The sequence below is a fragment of the Coenobita brevimanus genome, chromosome 38 (genome assembly GCF_032717465.1).
Source record: "Coenobita brevimanus isolate Jiangsu-jjx chromosome 38, ASM3271746v2, whole genome shotgun sequence".
Lineage (NCBI taxonomy): Eukaryota > Metazoa > Arthropoda > Malacostraca > Decapoda > Coenobitidae > Coenobita > Coenobita brevimanus.
Window position 1 is genome coordinate 49,925,186 of NC_136991.1, and position 17,491 is coordinate 49,942,676.

The 17,491-nt window shown below is 40.5% G+C and overlaps 1 protein-coding gene across 1 annotated transcript in view; it reads right to left on the minus strand.

Annotated features, from left to right (window-relative positions):
• Fancm (FA complementation group M) overlaps positions 1–17,491 on the minus strand; it is a 58,877-nt gene that overhangs the window by 13,889 nt on the left and 27,497 nt on the right. Inside the window, exons 11-21 of the mRNA XM_080269959.1 lie at positions 14,782–14,913; positions 13,500–13,563; positions 12,735–12,877; positions 9,990–10,098; positions 9,476–9,615; positions 7,835–7,966; positions 6,793–7,021; positions 6,151–6,428; positions 3,415–6,006; positions 2,927–3,072; positions 611–731 (exon numbers count right to left, since the gene is read on the minus strand). Of these exons, the coding sequence (XP_080126085.1) occupies positions 611–731; positions 2,927–3,072; positions 3,415–6,006; positions 6,151–6,428; positions 6,793–7,021; positions 7,835–7,966; positions 9,476–9,615; positions 9,990–10,098; positions 12,735–12,877; positions 13,500–13,563; positions 14,782–14,913 (4,086 nt within the window). The remainder of the gene's footprint in view (positions 1–610; positions 732–2,926; positions 3,073–3,414; positions 6,007–6,150; positions 6,429–6,792; positions 7,022–7,834; positions 7,967–9,475; positions 9,616–9,989; positions 10,099–12,734; positions 12,878–13,499; positions 13,564–14,781; positions 14,914–17,491) is intronic.

A 17,491-nucleotide genomic window follows, 5' to 3' on the forward strand; every position in this document is an offset into this window, starting at 1 on the left:
GGCCAGACATGAAGGGGCAGAATTTTATATTGATTTCCCAGCTTATATCTCTCAGCCTTTACTATAAGTAATCCCTCCTCAACTAACTGTCAGTATTTCTGTAACAAATTACCCTTAATGCTCTCAAACACTGACATGCACTGGCCCATAATAATTTTCAACCCTTGATATATCTATCTAGAAAGGGTACAGGAGTGCTATTTGTTTTTACAAACCTGTGTTGCAACTTACACTAATTTTTTAGCCTACATACCACACCATCACCAAAAAAGACTTGTTTTTCTTGTAACTTAATCTAAAATGACAATATAGGGCAAAAATGTGATAATTTGATGAGGCGACTGCAAACAACTTTTTGGTATCTTCCTTATTTCATAGACTTCCTAAAAGCCTATGGGATAGACTACTGTCCTTTGAAACTAACTTGGTCCACAGATTCGTCTTTACACAGCTTATTTCATATACCTTTACAGTCTTTCCATAACACTTCTTCATGACTAGTATCATATTCTATTGTTAACCTATTGTTACAACTCAGCATTCAGAATGGAAAGATGGCAATTTTAGGCCAAGTTAGAGTAAAAGGTACGGTAAGCCATGAGAGACTTACATTATCAAAGGTATCATTGTGGGTACTGTCACTGTCAGGAAGGTGTGGGGGAGGTACGTAACTTTGCTGATATTCGTTCTCTTGTGGACCGGCCACTGACTTCAGGTACACTGCTCGCATGCTGAAATAAACATTGCACTCAATATTATATCTGGATGGGTAAATAATTCTAACAGCATTTATGGTGAACATATGATAACAGACTTAAAATGTATTCCATACACTATACACGTTATATATGGAAGTTATTGTACATATGCCACTTCACCCAAAAATACTGTACCTGGGATATATTGCTGACTATTCCTTGCTGTTATGAACCAAGTACTGCATACTGCATATGCCTATTGTACATAATGCGTTCAAATTTAATGGATGGGATTTACTTCAGTGTACATTTAATATGGTTGGTAATGTTACAACTACAGTACAATGTTATATGATTCATGAAATCTTCAGAGCTGTAACTCATATGTTTTTCACTGTCAACAATACCTACCTACACAAACTGATTCCCAATCTTCATTCCAGGTATCCATTACTCATGTTTTTAATTCTCTCAACATCCCATCCATATATATACTGAACAACCATGGAGACATCACACAAACTTGTCGCATGCCCACACTACTTGTGAACCATTCATTTAGATGCCTGTTTACCCTTACAAATGCTTCACTACCATCATAAAAGCTCTTGATGGCACTTAGCAGCTTACCATCTACACCGTAATTGCGCAAAACCTTCCACAATCCTTCTCTGTCTACTTTGTCGTATGCTTTTTCCAGATCCATAAATGCCATAAACACCTTATAGTCCTTCTCACAAGCCATCTCCACTATCTGTCTCACTGTAAATATCTGATCCACACATCCCGTGCCACTCCTAGAACTACCCTGTTCCTCACTCACTAGGACTTCTGATATCTTACTTTCTCTATAGTAATTCTTCCATATACCTTCCTTACCACACTCAATAAACTTATGCCATGGTAATTCTTGCACCCACTTCGTTCACCTTTATTTTTGAACAAGGGTACAATCACAGCCTTTTGCACTCCGCTGGCACAGTTTCACTCATCCATGCCTTCTTATGTATTTCCAACAAGCACTTCATTCCGCTGTTTCCACTAAACTTACTCATCTCAGCATACACCTCATCAACCCCAGCTGCTTTCCCATTTTCAGCCGCTTCACGGTGTTCTTCACCTGTGTGTCACGTTTGCTGGCATCGCACTCCTTCTCTGCACACCCCCAAAACCAATCATGTTTGTAGTGACTCTGCTCTCTCTATTCACATTCATCAGGCTTTCAAAATATTCTTTCCATCTGGTCCTTACTTCATCCCCATCTACCACTTACATCCTTCACACTTTCACACTTCTTTCCACTGCCACTTCTGACAATTCCAAATGCTCTCTCCAACACACCACACACATGAAATCAGGATTATTTCACAGTCTACCTCTAACACCACTACATCTCCCATGCACCCACTTATTACAAACACTGCACTCGTGGTAGGTGAGGGCACTCGCCATCCACTCACTCGATGTAGTGCTGCTCTCGGGTGTCTGTCCTTTCCTCTCCTCCATCCTTCTTTCCTTCCATTTTCTTCTGTCTTTCTTTCCTTCATTCTTTCCTCGTCCTTTTGCCTACGGGTGACTTTACACTCCCTCTTCTGTCTTTCTTTCCTTCATTCTTTCCTCTTACTTCTGCCTGTAGCTGACTCTACACTGAGTGACAAGCCAAATGGTGTCCTGTACACCAGGAAACCATTTACTATGCTGGGTGGTAACCATATAAACAAATTTTGGCGCCCGGTGGTTTAGTCGGTAATTATGGCACTCCAATCAGATTGAGCTGGTGAAGGTTTACATCCAAGGGGTGGTTGGGGTTTACTGCTCATGTAATGCTAAGTGAGGCTGGTCACACTCATATTAAATGTCAGGACCAACTTGACCAGCCCCGGGCCCCTACGCTTCTCATCGGGCAACATAAGATTGGACGATGGATAGATGGATACACAAGTTGGAATTACTTCCCATGTCCTTGTGACAAATAGCACACGGCCACAAAAATGTGCTCATGGTAGTAGTAACTGTTGTAGTTCCAGGTTCATCTCAAATGTGAGACTGGTGGACTAGACGCTGACACTGCCCCTCCTGCAGTCCCCAACATTCCATTTTGGAGATACGGAAGGAGTTGGGGAACATTTGCATACCTGGGTAGTGCAACAGTTTGGTTATATCAAGGCCACCACAAAAAGGCATCCCTCCCAAGCACCAAAGTGTCTGCAAACATTCAAAACACTAACTCAATTTCAGGGTCTTGTGAGGGCTGAGTGCAGTCATCAACAAAGCTGTGCTCATACTCTCCGTCGATGTCTGTTTCATCACTAGACGCCCCTGTATCATCTCCCGACAGTTTAGCCTCCGCTTCTATGAATTCAGAAGGTCCACTCTGCAGAAAGGAAATACACTGTTGTCATCATCATCATAATACCTCTTTTCCCACCCTTAAAAAAAAAAAAAAAAAAAGTATGTCCAAATGAAAGGGTTACACTCTCATTCAAGCCTATGGACTAAAAAACAGTGCAATACTTTAGCCTATTAATATATTACGAAGGTATAATTTATTCATTAAGTAACCAGTAAGCAGAGATTTATGTCCTTCTGTAGCTTATTTCCCATAGCTCAGTGGCAGAATAAGACAGTACTACAGCTCTACATCCTTTTCACAATATTCTCTGTGGCTAGCACTTCCCTTTGTTGTACATGGAATAAAGTAACAAAACACACTTACTTTCTTACTCCTCTTGGTAAACTTGACTGTCTTTTCTACCTTCTGATTTTGATTCTTTGGACTGGCTATTATACGCTCTATGAAATCATCATCATCTTCAAAAGTAGTGGATATTCCATGGTTCTTCAGTCCAAATTTGTCTCTGACCCTGATGATTTTATCACTACAAGAGCTTGTTGATTTTAAGGATGCATTATTTTCCACTTCACTGCAGTCTGTTGTGGAGTCATTTTCCGATTCTATGACCTGGTCTAACTTTCTCTTCCTCCGTTGCCATGCATGGGTATCTTCTTCAGTGGACAAAATACTTGTATTAGCATCTCTTGGTGCCTTCTCAGTGCAGATATTGTCCTGTGATGCCAAAACTTTGAGAGCTTGTGAGGTTTCCAAGTTATTCTTTCCAGTTTGTCCATATACCTGTGATTTTGTATTTTCACTTCTGTCTAGCATAACAGAATTTTTTTCTTTTCCATATTCTGAACTACTTTTATCTCCTATGCCACCAACACTTCTTTCTTGATCCTTCCTTAGCACATTTATCTCCCTGTCTGTCAAGATTGATTGAGACATCATCTCTAACTCATTACCCTCAAGAAGATCAAACAGAACAGTCTGGCTGTGGGAAGTACCTTTATCAATTTCTTCATTACCACTTCTCTTGGAGATGACAGGAGCTAGATCTGATGAAGCTACAACTGATACTTCATTTCTATCTGAAGATATTTTGGATGGACTACAATATACTCCACTTTTCAGCAGTCTTGCACTAACCATATCTTTTTCTTCTACAAGTAACTGTGTTTCATTTTCATCACATATATTGAGGCATGATCTTGGACCATCTTTAGAGTTCCCAGCAATATGAACATCTGATATTCTTTCTCCTTTTTCTTCCGGTTTCTTGGATGATTCACGTGATTTATCATGGACAGAATCCTCACCAGATGCATTACCCTCAAAGCTCTCTGTGTTCACAAGATTGAGGAGTTCCGTCATTCCTAAAAGACGAGGGCTGCTTTCATTTATACGATCATTTTTGCTTGCATCATTTATTTCTTTATTTAATGGAACTGGCAGCTGGACTTGAGCATCGTTGGCGGCACATTCAAGAACATCCACATCTATATCAGCAAAGAGATCATCATCCAAACCAAGATTGAAATCAGCATTAGTACTGTCAATGGCATTTTGTTTATTACAATTATTTACTTCACATGACTGATTTCTCTGAACAGTATTTGCTATTTTTTCATTCTCTTCACTGCTTGCCCCTTGAACTTCACGCTTACCAAGCAAAGATGAATATTTTTGTTCTTTACTGAACTTGGGTGACATGGTAAATTCTGAGCTTTTTAAAAAACCCAGGTTACCATTTCTGCCTGCAACAGATTCTTTCTTTTGCTGGAAATGGCAAAAATTTTCATCTTTGGCAACTGAGACATCCTTGGTGCTGGTATCATCAAATAAATCAAGACTATCATTTACATTATTTTTAAGACACTGCTCCATACCACTAGAAGCTGCAGTTACTTTCTTCACTTCAGAAACAGCTTGACCTCCTTCCTGTTCTGGACTCCTCTCCTTCACGGCAAATTTACTCAACTTTGATCTTATTTTGCTCCTCTGACTCAGTGGCAGTGACACACATTCCTCATGTTTCTTCCCTCCTAACTTTTCATTCACCTTACCTCCTTTTAGGCCTGGCTCACTGGACAATCTTCTCAAACTAAAATTATCTTTCAAGCCAGACACACTTGAACTCCCAATTGGTGGTGATATTTGTGGTAAATCTATTTTGAACAGACGCTTGGCATTGACTTTGGGGGTAGAGGAGCACAGAGGCAAGTTTGTACGAAGAGGCCTTTGGTAAGTTGAACTAAGAATTGGAGAAACCTCTTCATCTGGGGAATCTGATTGTTTTAATGTATTTGAAGGCGTGCTACTGTCCTTGTTTCTTTTCTCAGGTGTTACACTGTCTTTGTTTCTTTTTTCAGGGGTTACATTGTCTCTCCTTTGTTTTTCAAGTATTACATTATCCTTGCTTTCCTTTTTAAATACTGTATCATATTCATCTTTGGTTTTATTGACAATGGAGCTGCCTTCAACTTGAAACACTGGCTCAGGTTCAGCAGCCAAGTTAATTACTTCTACTTGATTAAAAGGACCTGCTGAAACTTCATCAACTCTAACTTCTGCAGTAGATAATTTACTTCTTGCTTTCTTCTGAGCCTTATGCAAGTCTGGCAGCTCATCTTCAGAATCAATGTCTTTTGGGGAATGTAAAGTTTTCTTAGAGACTGTAACTGACTTATAAGGATCCAATAAACCTTTAACATCAGGCTGACTGTCTTGAACATGTCTGAAAAAATCCTCTGAACTTTTCTTCCTGTCATTAATCCAGCTATTACACAAAGTAATAACATCTGAGGGACTTGCAGGCTCTTCAATATCCTCACTACAATCCGACATGTCTGCAGGGGGTGTCGGGATCATCAGAGGTGACTGTGACCGAGGCAGAGAAAAGCCCTCACCTCCACAATGAACTACTTGAATTTTGGCAGATGTTGTGGGTTCTACAGCAACCTCAACATGCTTTAATTGAGACTTATGTGTTTCCTTTAGTGTACCTTTTGGTTCTGTCTTTATAATATCTTTTATATCATCAACATCCATTAAGCAAATTACATCATCATCATCATCATCATCTGCACATTTCTTTTCCTTCTCTTCTAGTACAATCTCATCCTTAAAGTCTTGCAGATCCTGATAGTCAATGCTGTCTTCTTTTTCTTCTCTTACTTTAGACTTCTGGCTTAACATGTGTGTGATGAGAGAAGACTGAACTGGTTTTTCTTTCTTCTTTCCACTCCCTTTACCAGACGACTTTGATTTTGCTGGCTTTTTCTCCACTGCTTTACGTTGTTCAGAAATAGGTTTGGTACGCTTGCCTTCTGATGTAAGTGTGGCAGACAGTGATGGTTTCTCAACTTTGGCACTCTTCTCCACTTGAACACCTGAAAAAGAACAAAATATAGTGAAAAACAAAGGCTTTTCCACTTGACCACCTGAAAAATTAAGAAAATGTGGTAAATAACAATGGATTCTCCATTTCGTAACCTGATAATGTAACATATATGGCAAATAATGATAACTTCTCCACGTCCAAAAAATATCATAATCAGTTTACACTACATTCAGAAAACATCCCCCAAACAGTCAACAAACAAAACTTTTGGAACAGGAGGGGTTACACAGTGTTCAGTCTTTGTTGACCCATTTGGAACAAGATTTTTTCTAGGTTAACAAAATCATCTGGAGGTAGCAAGATGAAATTAATGCTCAAGGAGTTAAACCACTGCCCTCATTCCAAGAACTTACCATCATCCTTCTCTCTATCTCCACCATGAACATAGTCCATATCCAAGAAGGCTGCCAGTTCAAGACTATAGGGATCATCCTGCGGATCAAGGTTTTGCTGAACTGCCATGAGCTCTGCCAGATGTATTAAGGTTCCCGTACGAGTGGTGTGGCCCAGGAAGTGTGTGGGCTGGGCCATTGTTTGCCAAGGGTGGTATGTCCCTAAGTCAATTGTTCTGCTGTCTTTTTGCTTCTCATTCCCTGTTTCAAAAAAGTATCAAAATCAATAAAAAGGTTTTACATTGTACCAAATGTATTAAAATGTATCAAAAAGTATTAATATACACAATATATCTTAGGCTGTTGTTTGCCAGGGGTGGTATATCCTTAATTCACTAATCTTTCTGTCTTTTAGCTATTCCTCCCAGTCAAAAAGCAAAGGAATGTTCAACTTTTCACATGGTGTTATATACTATCACTACAATAAACATCAAGCTTTTATCAGATGTCAATGGTACTCTTAACATCCTTATGTCTATCATATAGCTGTGACATTTCAGGAAACTTTCTCATACAGCTTCTTTACATCTGGTGCTGTAATAATGATTTATGGTTTACGCAATTATTGGTAAAGACAGTTATCATTTGACATCATCACCATTCTTTAAGATAAGATATAAAAGTACTGGTAATACTAATGAAGGACATTTCATATTGTTTTGTTTATAAAGGCTCCAACGTGACTGCATGTGTCAGCCTTGGTCACCTAATGGCAGCTCTCCACATGAATAAATCAGATAACCAATATGTTGCATCAACACTGGATCTAACCCACCCATGTAGCTCCATACTGCACCACTGCACCATACACCACCAGTAAGAGAGAGAGAGAGAGAGAGAGAGAGAGAGAGAGGGGGGAGAGATTACACAGAATGGCCTCAACATTCAGAATAACCTCAACATATTATCCCTACTGCATCAATATACCACACTGCAGCAAAGAGGTGCAAAGGAGGGGAGAGTGGAGAGAGGGACATCAAAGCTACAAGGGTATATACTGTACTGTACCAGGCTTCCCAAGGCAGATGAGGGATGGGAGGGGTAGGGTTTTCACTTCACTGGCTGGTATCTGAAGATTTTCTCGATACCACGCCCATTCCATTCGTGACAGAAACCTTCCACTCGGGTTATTTGTCTGGAGAGAAAAAAACATTCAAAATTTGCAGTGACATCAAAGGCAGTTCCATACCTCGATAAATGCAAAGGCTATGTGGGGTTTTTTCCCCAGGAATATGTATTAAGAGTGACATGATATAAAAAAAGCACTTGGTCCAGTGATACAAAACAGGTAAGTGTGTAAAGGAAATTAAAAGCAGCAATGGATTCAGCTTAGCTTAAAGGACAAAAGAAAAATAAATGGTCTCCTTTCATACCACAACACATACATACCTAATTCACAAAACAAAGACAGTCCTTCAAGATGTGTTCTATACAGGAAATCTAATATAGTATTTCCTCATTATGGACATTATATATATATATATATAATTTTTTTTTTTTTTATGGTTTCAGCTACAGACAGATTTTTGTCAGCTGGGAATCATTTATTATTTCCAAGGCAGAGAAACAACTTTATTTTGCTCTTTCTACAAAGCATCATTGGCAGCATTTTCTCACCAACCCACTGAGTGCCTGCTTCCAGCTCCACTCCTTTCCAGCAAAGAATCTTACTCCCACTTTTAATAATAATAAAATATTCTTAGTGCCAGTGACTCTTGTGAAAAAAATAAAATGTTAAAGTAAATATGCTGGCAGGCATAACCAGCCTGTCTCCTTTATGTTACCTAGCTACACAGCTAGTCAGCTGCTTTCAGCTCTATTCATTTCCACCTATGCACCTCATTCTCACTTGTAATGAATAATATTCCTAGTTTCCTGTACACCACGAAACCATTTACAATGCTGGGTGATAACCATATAACCAAATTATGGTGCCTGGTGGTTTAGTGGGTAAAGGCGCTCCAATCAGACTGAGCCAGTGCAGGTTTATATCCAAGGGGTGGTTGGGGCTTATTGCTCACATAATGCCACTCAGGGATGAGTAAGGCTGGTCACCTGCCTAGCCCTGGGCTCCTGCGCTCCTCATGGAGCAACACTGGATTACATGATGATGATGATGATATTCTTAGTGCCTGTAGCTACTTTTGTGGAAAATAATATAATGTTTACAAAAATGTGCACACATGCAGCACCAACTTTTCTTCTTTGTCTTAAATATGGTACACAGCAAGTTGCCTACTTTTGGCTCTACTCATTTCCATGTACACATCTCACTCTTTCTTTTAGTAAATGCCACTATTGTCAGTGCCCGTAGCTGAACAAATATTCTGTGCAGAAGTGACAGGCCTATGGAATAATTATAGATATAAAGGAAATGCATTTTTAATAATTAAAATCACATTAACATAATATATGAATGGTTGCATAAGAATTATATAATGATCATATGGAGGAATCAATTGGAAAATCAAAATCAACGGACTCAAAACATCAATGGCACCTTAGGAACATAACCCCCATTGATAACTAGGGACACCTGTGATGCCTCACTGCAATGGCTAGATACCTGCAATCACCTGGGTCTATTACTGCATGAACCAAGGGCAACAACAACAGTATAATCAGCACTCGCTTAGACACTCACAGACTTGACACATGAGGGACCCGATTTGTTTAGGAAGCCTGTAATGGTATTGCTCGCCCCAGATTTTTTCTTCTCTCTGACTGGCTGAGTTTTCCATGTTCCAACCTTCATGTGCAGCTTAAGGCACACAGGCACGATACCTGAAATAAAGACATCGTTTCTGTGATTTAATTATTACTACTTAACACTTTACCTGTGGAGTGCTTTTCTTGACAAAACAAAAATTCTTAAGAGAAATTAGAGTTAAGTTCTAATGTGTCGCTACTGTTTTTAGAGGCGAAACTAGGCTAGACTAAATAACACGGATAAATTGGTGGATGCAGAAGGATGTGTTTATAAAGTGGCTTCCATAACTGTGAGGGATAAGTATTCCTATAAAGTACTGTAATTGTATTTCACTTCAGTCCAGTAGAGTCAAAGTTTAAAAGGAAAAAAATGAAAGAGAGAGAGAGTTTGTGTGTGTGTGTGTGTGTGTGTGTGTGTGTGTGTGTGTGTGTTTTATTACCTAACCTACCTCTGGGAACCATCCGAGGTGAATTTGTGAAGAGGCAATTTTTCAACCTGTTCACGTCTGATAATGCAGTGTTGATGCTTTTCTTCTGGTACTGACTCTGATTGTACCTCTGAAAATATAAGACCAATATATTAAATGAAGGGCAAACCACTGCATCAGTAATATCATCTTCATAATTATCATCATCATCATCATCATGTTCATCGTTGTTTTCACTGTCTTCAGCATAAGTATCATCTTCATCGTCACCATCATCTTCATCATTATCATCATCACCATGACCATCATTGTTATCATAATCATTGTCGTCTTCAGCATAATTATTGTCCCTGTCATCATCGTCATCATCATCGTCATCATCATCATCATCATCATCATCATCATCATCCTAATCTCTATTTCCAACTAAGCATGGGGTGAGGTAGTCTAGACAGCTTAAAAAAAAATAACATTATAAAAATAAAGAAATAAAAAATATGGGACTACTATCGAGAGCATGTCAGTTTAATGGGCCACACTCTCATTCATTCACACATTCAATCCCCTGATATCCTGACACCACATAAGCATATACACATCCACACTTATACACTTCACATTCTCTACAAGCTGCAATCTGATGACTTACCACGTCACTCGGTAAAAACAAGTGCCAAACCACTGTCATACATTCCTTTGCAAATTCTTCTACCCAATCATCCATCCATCATTCAATCCTATGCTGCCCCATGAGGAGCGTAGGAGCCTGGGGCTAGGTAAGTTGATCCCGACATTTATGATGAGAGTGACCAGCCTCACTCATCCCAGAGTGGCATCACGTGAGCAATAAACCCCAACCACCCCTCGGATATAAACCTACAGAGGCTCAATCCGATTGGAGAGCCTTAATTACCCACTAAAGCACCAGGTGCCACAATTTGGTTACCCAGTATATGGTTACCACCCAGCATAGTAAATGGTTTCCTGGTGTACAGGAAACAATTTGCATTGTCACTCAGTGTAGAGTCACCCATAGGCAGAAGAAGGAGGAAAGAATGAAGGAAAAAAAGTCAGAAGAGGGAGTGTGAAGCCACCTGTAGGCAGAAGGAAAAGGAAGGAATGAAGGGAAGAAAGACAAAATGGAAGGAAGGAGGAGAGGAAAGGACAGACACCCAAAGCTGCATTACATCGAGTGAGTGTATGGCTCTTCTATCCACCCGAGTTATTTCAGAGAAGTGTATGGAATTACAAGGAGAGAGACAGACAGACAAATGAAGAAGCAAAGAAATGTTGTAGTATTGTGGATTTACTTGAGTGTTCAGAGAAACATCCTGAGATGGTCTAGCCATGTAGGGAGGATGGAGACTGACTAAAGTGCATGTCAGTGATGTGAAGATGGAGCATGGGAGACCAGGGATAAGATGGAGGGATGGAGTGGAGAGAGATATATGAGAGAGGGGTGTGCAAGTTGGTGGGGGATAACTAAATGATAGAGGATGGGGCAACATGCGGGCAATTTGTGGCTACTCCATACAGGACTAAGGCACCTGGCTACAGAGAGACAGAGAGATAAACCTTGATCACAGTCAGTTCCCTCGCCTCACTGACCTCCAAAACTTTCTTTCTGACATATTTATCATATCAATCCACCTTCTTGGCCTAACACGCTTCCTCCCACCTTCAAACTCACCAAGACGCAACCTTTTCATAACCCTATTTACACCCATCCTACCTACATCACAATACCTTTCTAAGTACACTTGCTCCGATTCTGCTGTCCACAGACTTCTTTACTCCACACCATTCATGAATCATACTATTTTTTATCGTATTCACTGTCTGGAGTCCACACAGAATCCCCAATAGCCCCATCTCCACTGCTCCTACTCCACTTTTCATTTTCATGTCATACCAAGGTCTCACATCCATTACAACAAACAAACAAAATAAACAAAATTAAATAAACATACACACATACCCTGGCCAACTGCTCATCAATAACAATAAAATTCCTCTCTCAGCACAAAGCTTTAACCTCATCAGTTCAGTGACATATTTTTCAGCTTAGTTCCTGAGATGGAAGGAAGGGGTGAAGAGGTATATGAGGCGTGTCTGAGCTGGACAGTGGGCAACCTGCTGGCAGTGGACAGAATGACATGATGATGACTCATTTGTGGCCATCTCTTACTAGATTAAGGCATCTGGTAATATTAACGATATTTGATGCTACCTCCAGTGAATTTTCTTAAACTCAGGAGAGACCTCTTGGGGTGATGGGACTAATGAAGCCTACATCTACTTCCTCCAGTCTGAAGTCTCTCCAATACATAGTGAAACTATCAGGAGACAGCAAGAACATAATGAGTAGCTGCAACCCCTGGCTCATATAAACATGAACCCAACTGACTGCAGGCTGAAAATGCCCCCCTCCCGCAGCTCACCATCCTACTTTTGGGGGATAATATCATGTGAAGGCAATTCTGGAGAGGGACACCTTTATATGGTGCCACAGATATAACTATACAGCTCACCTATTTAGTTATACAAACATCACTAAACTACTTCCCTATCCCCCAAAAGTAAGATGGAGGACTGCAGGAGAAGGACAGTTTCTGCCTGCAATCCACCAGGTTCACATTTCAGATGAACCTGGGACTACAGCTACTACTTCCTGTATTACTACTACATCTGAATGCATCCCTCTCCAGCACCATGTCATTGGATATAAGCGAATAAATCACAACCCATCAAACAGCCTTTCCCTACCTGCTCCTCCAGGCCTTCTGTCACTAGGATCACAACTCGCCCCTCCCGCTGGCGTCCTGTGCGACCCATACGCTGAGCCAGACGCACAGGTGACTTTGGTGCATCATAACATACTATCAAGTCCACTTCTCCTATATCTAGACCTAGAGAAAAACAGCAGAGTACAGAGTGTCATAGCAATAAATCCACTTTACCTATATCTAGACCTAGAAAATATAGCAGAGTAAATAAGTCCACTTCATCTATATTCCAACCCTTAAAGAAAGAAAAAAAAATTGTACAACTGCTAAACTACCAAAATTTCTAAATTTGTCATCAAAGATGCACAGGGACCAAGTTTCTATTTCTGCTGTTATGTTTGTCTGGACAGTTCTAAAAATCTAACAGAAGACACAATGAATATGCACTGGACCCAGAAAGTGGCTAATTTTTGTGAGCATATATCACCTCATAAGGACACAAAGATACTGTAAAAAATGCATCAAGATTTACAAATATTAACATATTATAATGACCAAATATTTGGAAACAATTTAGTGTGGCAGGAAATGCATTAACAGGTACCCTCCTAGTACTGTATTCTACTATCACCACAATTCACTCCATTCCACATCATATTATATAACCAAGTAGATATAAACCATAAAAGTATCCCTTGTCCATTTGAAGTATCTGTAAGTAGCTATATCTCTATCAAACAAGTTTGCAAATATTTCCCTATAATGTAATTGTATCTGGTGAAAACAACACAGCAAACCAACTAACCTTCCTCTCCAACACATGTAGAAACCAGAGTGTTGTATCCTCCCTTCCGGAAGTTGTTCACTACCTGCATAAATGTAAATTTTGGGAACTATTAGGGAAGGCAGACAGGAACAGGAACTCCACAGTAACAAACTTTATATCACAACATAATCTCTAACAATGCAGTACAGTGCGTCTCTTGATAATTACTCTACTGGGTAATATTTCCTTCTGTAGTATTCTGGGAGATGAGATGATGTGGCAAAAAATGGATATGCCCCTCCTACAAGAGTATTTTCACAGAGGGATAAGTAATGGGGGAGAAAATAAAGATGAGTGTAATAGTAGCAAAAAATATATATATATATAAATAAACACCAAGTAAAAAAAAAATAAAGGGGGGGAGGGGAATAAAGGTGGTTAAAATGAAGGCAAAATAAATGCTATACAGTACACCCCTGCTATAATGGAACTTACTGGGGAAAAGCCAGGTGTGTTAAGGCTGACATTCCATTATATCCAAGGGTCCTCCCAAGGTGGGATTTCAAGCACATTTGAAAATAAATGAGTATAACAACATATTCTAGTATAAAAAATGTAACCTATTCCCATTTTACACTAACTTGGCCCATAAGTTTGCCATTTTGCAGCTCATATCACATCCTTGTCATAGTACTTCTGCATGACTAGTGCACTGTTACTGGTGTTCTGTTGTCTCTAATTAAAACTATGCAATTATGAGGAGAGGGCAATTTCAGGCAAGACTGGCATAAAACGGGTAGAAAATGCATGTATTGCAACCAACTGTATCCCATTTTTTTGACACTGTTCGTTATAGCTGATGAAAGTTTGGTGGGCTTTAAGGCATCTATTAACAACTACACGCCGGGGGTTTTCCGATGTCGCATGCTCCTCCCTACGGGGGATTTCGTGATTTTGGAAAAAATACCCTTACTTCAAACCCTAATGTCTGCCAAACTATAAAGCTAGAGAAAAAATTAAAGATACATAAGACTCACCAACTCTTCCTCTTTCAAATGGAAGTGTCCCCACATCTCCAGGTGGTCCCGTCAATGAGTAAGGATAAGTTAAAGTTCAAAGGGTGGCGGGTAGACGCTTGCGGCTATATACGTCAACCAGCATTGTTCCATGCCCAAAATTGTGATGGTTATACGTCAACCAGTGCGTAGGGGTTAAACCAATGTATGCTATACGGGATCCATTATAGTATGGGTCTACTATAAAAAAATAAATAAATAAACAAATAACTACTGGTACCTAAATAAAATAAAGAACTGCCCACCTCCAACTGCTCCTTTTGTGAGAGGCCTGCTCCACTTCGTCCAGCTCTTGTGTGCCCTATAAAGCTCATGGCCTTCACTAAGGGTTGGTGATGTTCCAGCATTTCTTTGATCTCCAACACACTGTCTCGGTACTGTCAAAACAACATTAGATTAACCCATTCAGATTAAGGAGAGACAGAGAGACAAGTGAGGAGTAAAGGTGCACTGTGATGCTGATATGTGACTGAATAAAAAAAAAAATAATACTTTGAGATGGTTTAGCCATATGGAGAGGATGGAGAATGAGATGACTGGCAAACTGTATGTGAGTTGGAGGTTGAGAGAAGGAGGGGGAGACCAAGGATGGGATGGAGGGATGGAGTGGAGAGATATATGAGGGAGGAGGTGTGAGTTGGATGGAGGAAGGGCAGTCAAATGGCAGAGGACAGAGAGAGACACAGAAGAGAACTTGAGGGGTTAGATATATCCTTCAATAACCAACCCACTCAACACTATAAAGCTCACAACACTAGATTAACCCCCTTCAAATCAAGGATGTCTTTCATATCATTACTTATATCCCAGATGATTATATTTTGTGGTAGTTGGGGGTGCTCACCATCCACTCACTGGATGTAGTGCTGCTTTGGGTTCAGGGCCGGTTTTAGAGGGGGACATGGGGGGGCAATATCCCACCAAATTTTTTAATTGCCCCCCCAAATGCAAATTCTCAGTATATGATATGCCCTCTAGCTACACCTTTGTGCCCCATAAATTTGTGTGGCTGCCCCTCCAAGTGGAGCAGTCTAGAACCGACACGGATTGAGTGTCTGCCCTTTCCTCTCTTCCTTCCTTCTTTTCTTCTTCTATCCTTCATTCTTTCTTCTTCCTTCTCCCTATGGGTGACTTTACGCTCCTTCTTCTGTCTTTTTTTCCTTCATTCTTTCCTCTTCCTTCTACCTGTGGGTGACTCTACACTGAGTGACAAGCCAAATGGTTTCCTGTACACCAGGAAACCATTTACAACGCTGGGTGGTAACCACATACCCAAATTATGGTGCCTGGTAGTTCAGTGGGTAATTAAGGTGCTCCAATTGGATTGAGACAGTGAAGGTTTATATCCAAGGGGTGGTTGGGGTTGCTGCTCACGTAATGCCACTCAGGGATGAGTGAGGCCGGTCATTCTCATCTTAAATGTCACAACCAATCTGCTTAGCCCCTGGCCCCTATGCTCCTCATGGGGCAATGTAGGATTGGATGATGGATGGATGGATGGATATATTTAAAAAAGGGAGGGGAGCCTTTATCAAATTATGATGAATAAACAGGAGATTACTGTATATCAATAAACTTCCTAGGTGCACATCCTTCACAACTTGCCAGATTATACAGTACAGTATTTCATTTCCTATCCAATCTCTACAATTCATATATACATATACTCCTTAACAGTCTCATTTCCACTGGTTTCACTATCAACTTTCCAAACTCATGCTGCAACAATGTCTCACATCCTTACTGTAGGTATAAGAGGTCTCTTCAGAAAGTATCAGTCCACAGGCTCTAAAAAAAATAAATAGCTAATCTGTTGAACTAGGACACTAATCACCATTCTAAGTAGGCCCTTTCTAACTTGACACATGTAGCCCAGCGTTCTTTCCAATGCCTGAAACATTTTTCAAAGTCAGTTTTTGGTATCCTTTGAAGGTGCTTCATCACATTCATCATGATCTCTTCTCTCATCTCAAATTAGGAACGCTTCAGCAGTTATGAGCTTGGAGAAAAACAAAAAGTCGCATGAAGCCATGTCTGGTGAGCAGGGAACCTGCTGGACCTGCACTATGCTGTGCTTGGCCAAAAATTTCTGAATCAGTTGAGAACAATGGGCAGGGGCATTGTCATGGTATGGCTGCCAACTTGCCGCTTTCCAAAGGTCTGGTCTCTTCCGCTAAACTGCGTCACGAAGACAACGGATAACATCGAGGTAGTAATGTTTGTTAGGTGGTAGGTGGGGGCACTCACCAGCCACTCACTCGATGTAGTGCTGCTGTTGGGTGTCTGCCCTTTCCTCTCCTCCATCCTTCTTTCCTTCCATTCTCTTCTGTTTTCCTTTCATTTTTTCCTTGTCCTTCTACCTACGGGTAACTTTACACTCTCTCTTCTGTCTTTCTTTCCTTCATTCTTTCCTCTTCCTTCTGCCTGTGGGTGACTCTACACTGAGTGACAAGCCAAATGGTTTCCTGTACACAAGGAAACCATTTACTACGCTGGGTGGTAACCATATAACCAAATTTTGGCGCCTGGTGGTTTAGTGGGTAATTATTGCGCTCCAATCGCATTGAGCCGATGAAGGTTTATATCCAAGGGGTGGTTGGGGTTGATTGCTCATGTAATGCCACTCAGGGATGAGTGAGGCTGGTCACTCTCATCTTAAATGTCGGGACCAACTGCCTAGCCCCGGGCTCCTACGCTCCTCATGGGGCAATGTAGGACTGGATGATGGATGGATGGATGGAACAGTCTGACCTTCTTTTGCATATTCGTAATGCACAACACCACGGTAGTTGAAATAAGATTGTCAACATGGGTGCATTTACCCTTGCTGTGAACATGCTGTGCTTTTTTTGGTTGAGGCAACCCTGCATGCTTCCCCTGGGATGACTGTTCTTTGGTTTCAGGGTTGTTCCTGTATATCCAAGTCTCATCTCCAGTGAAAACAGTCTTCAGAAA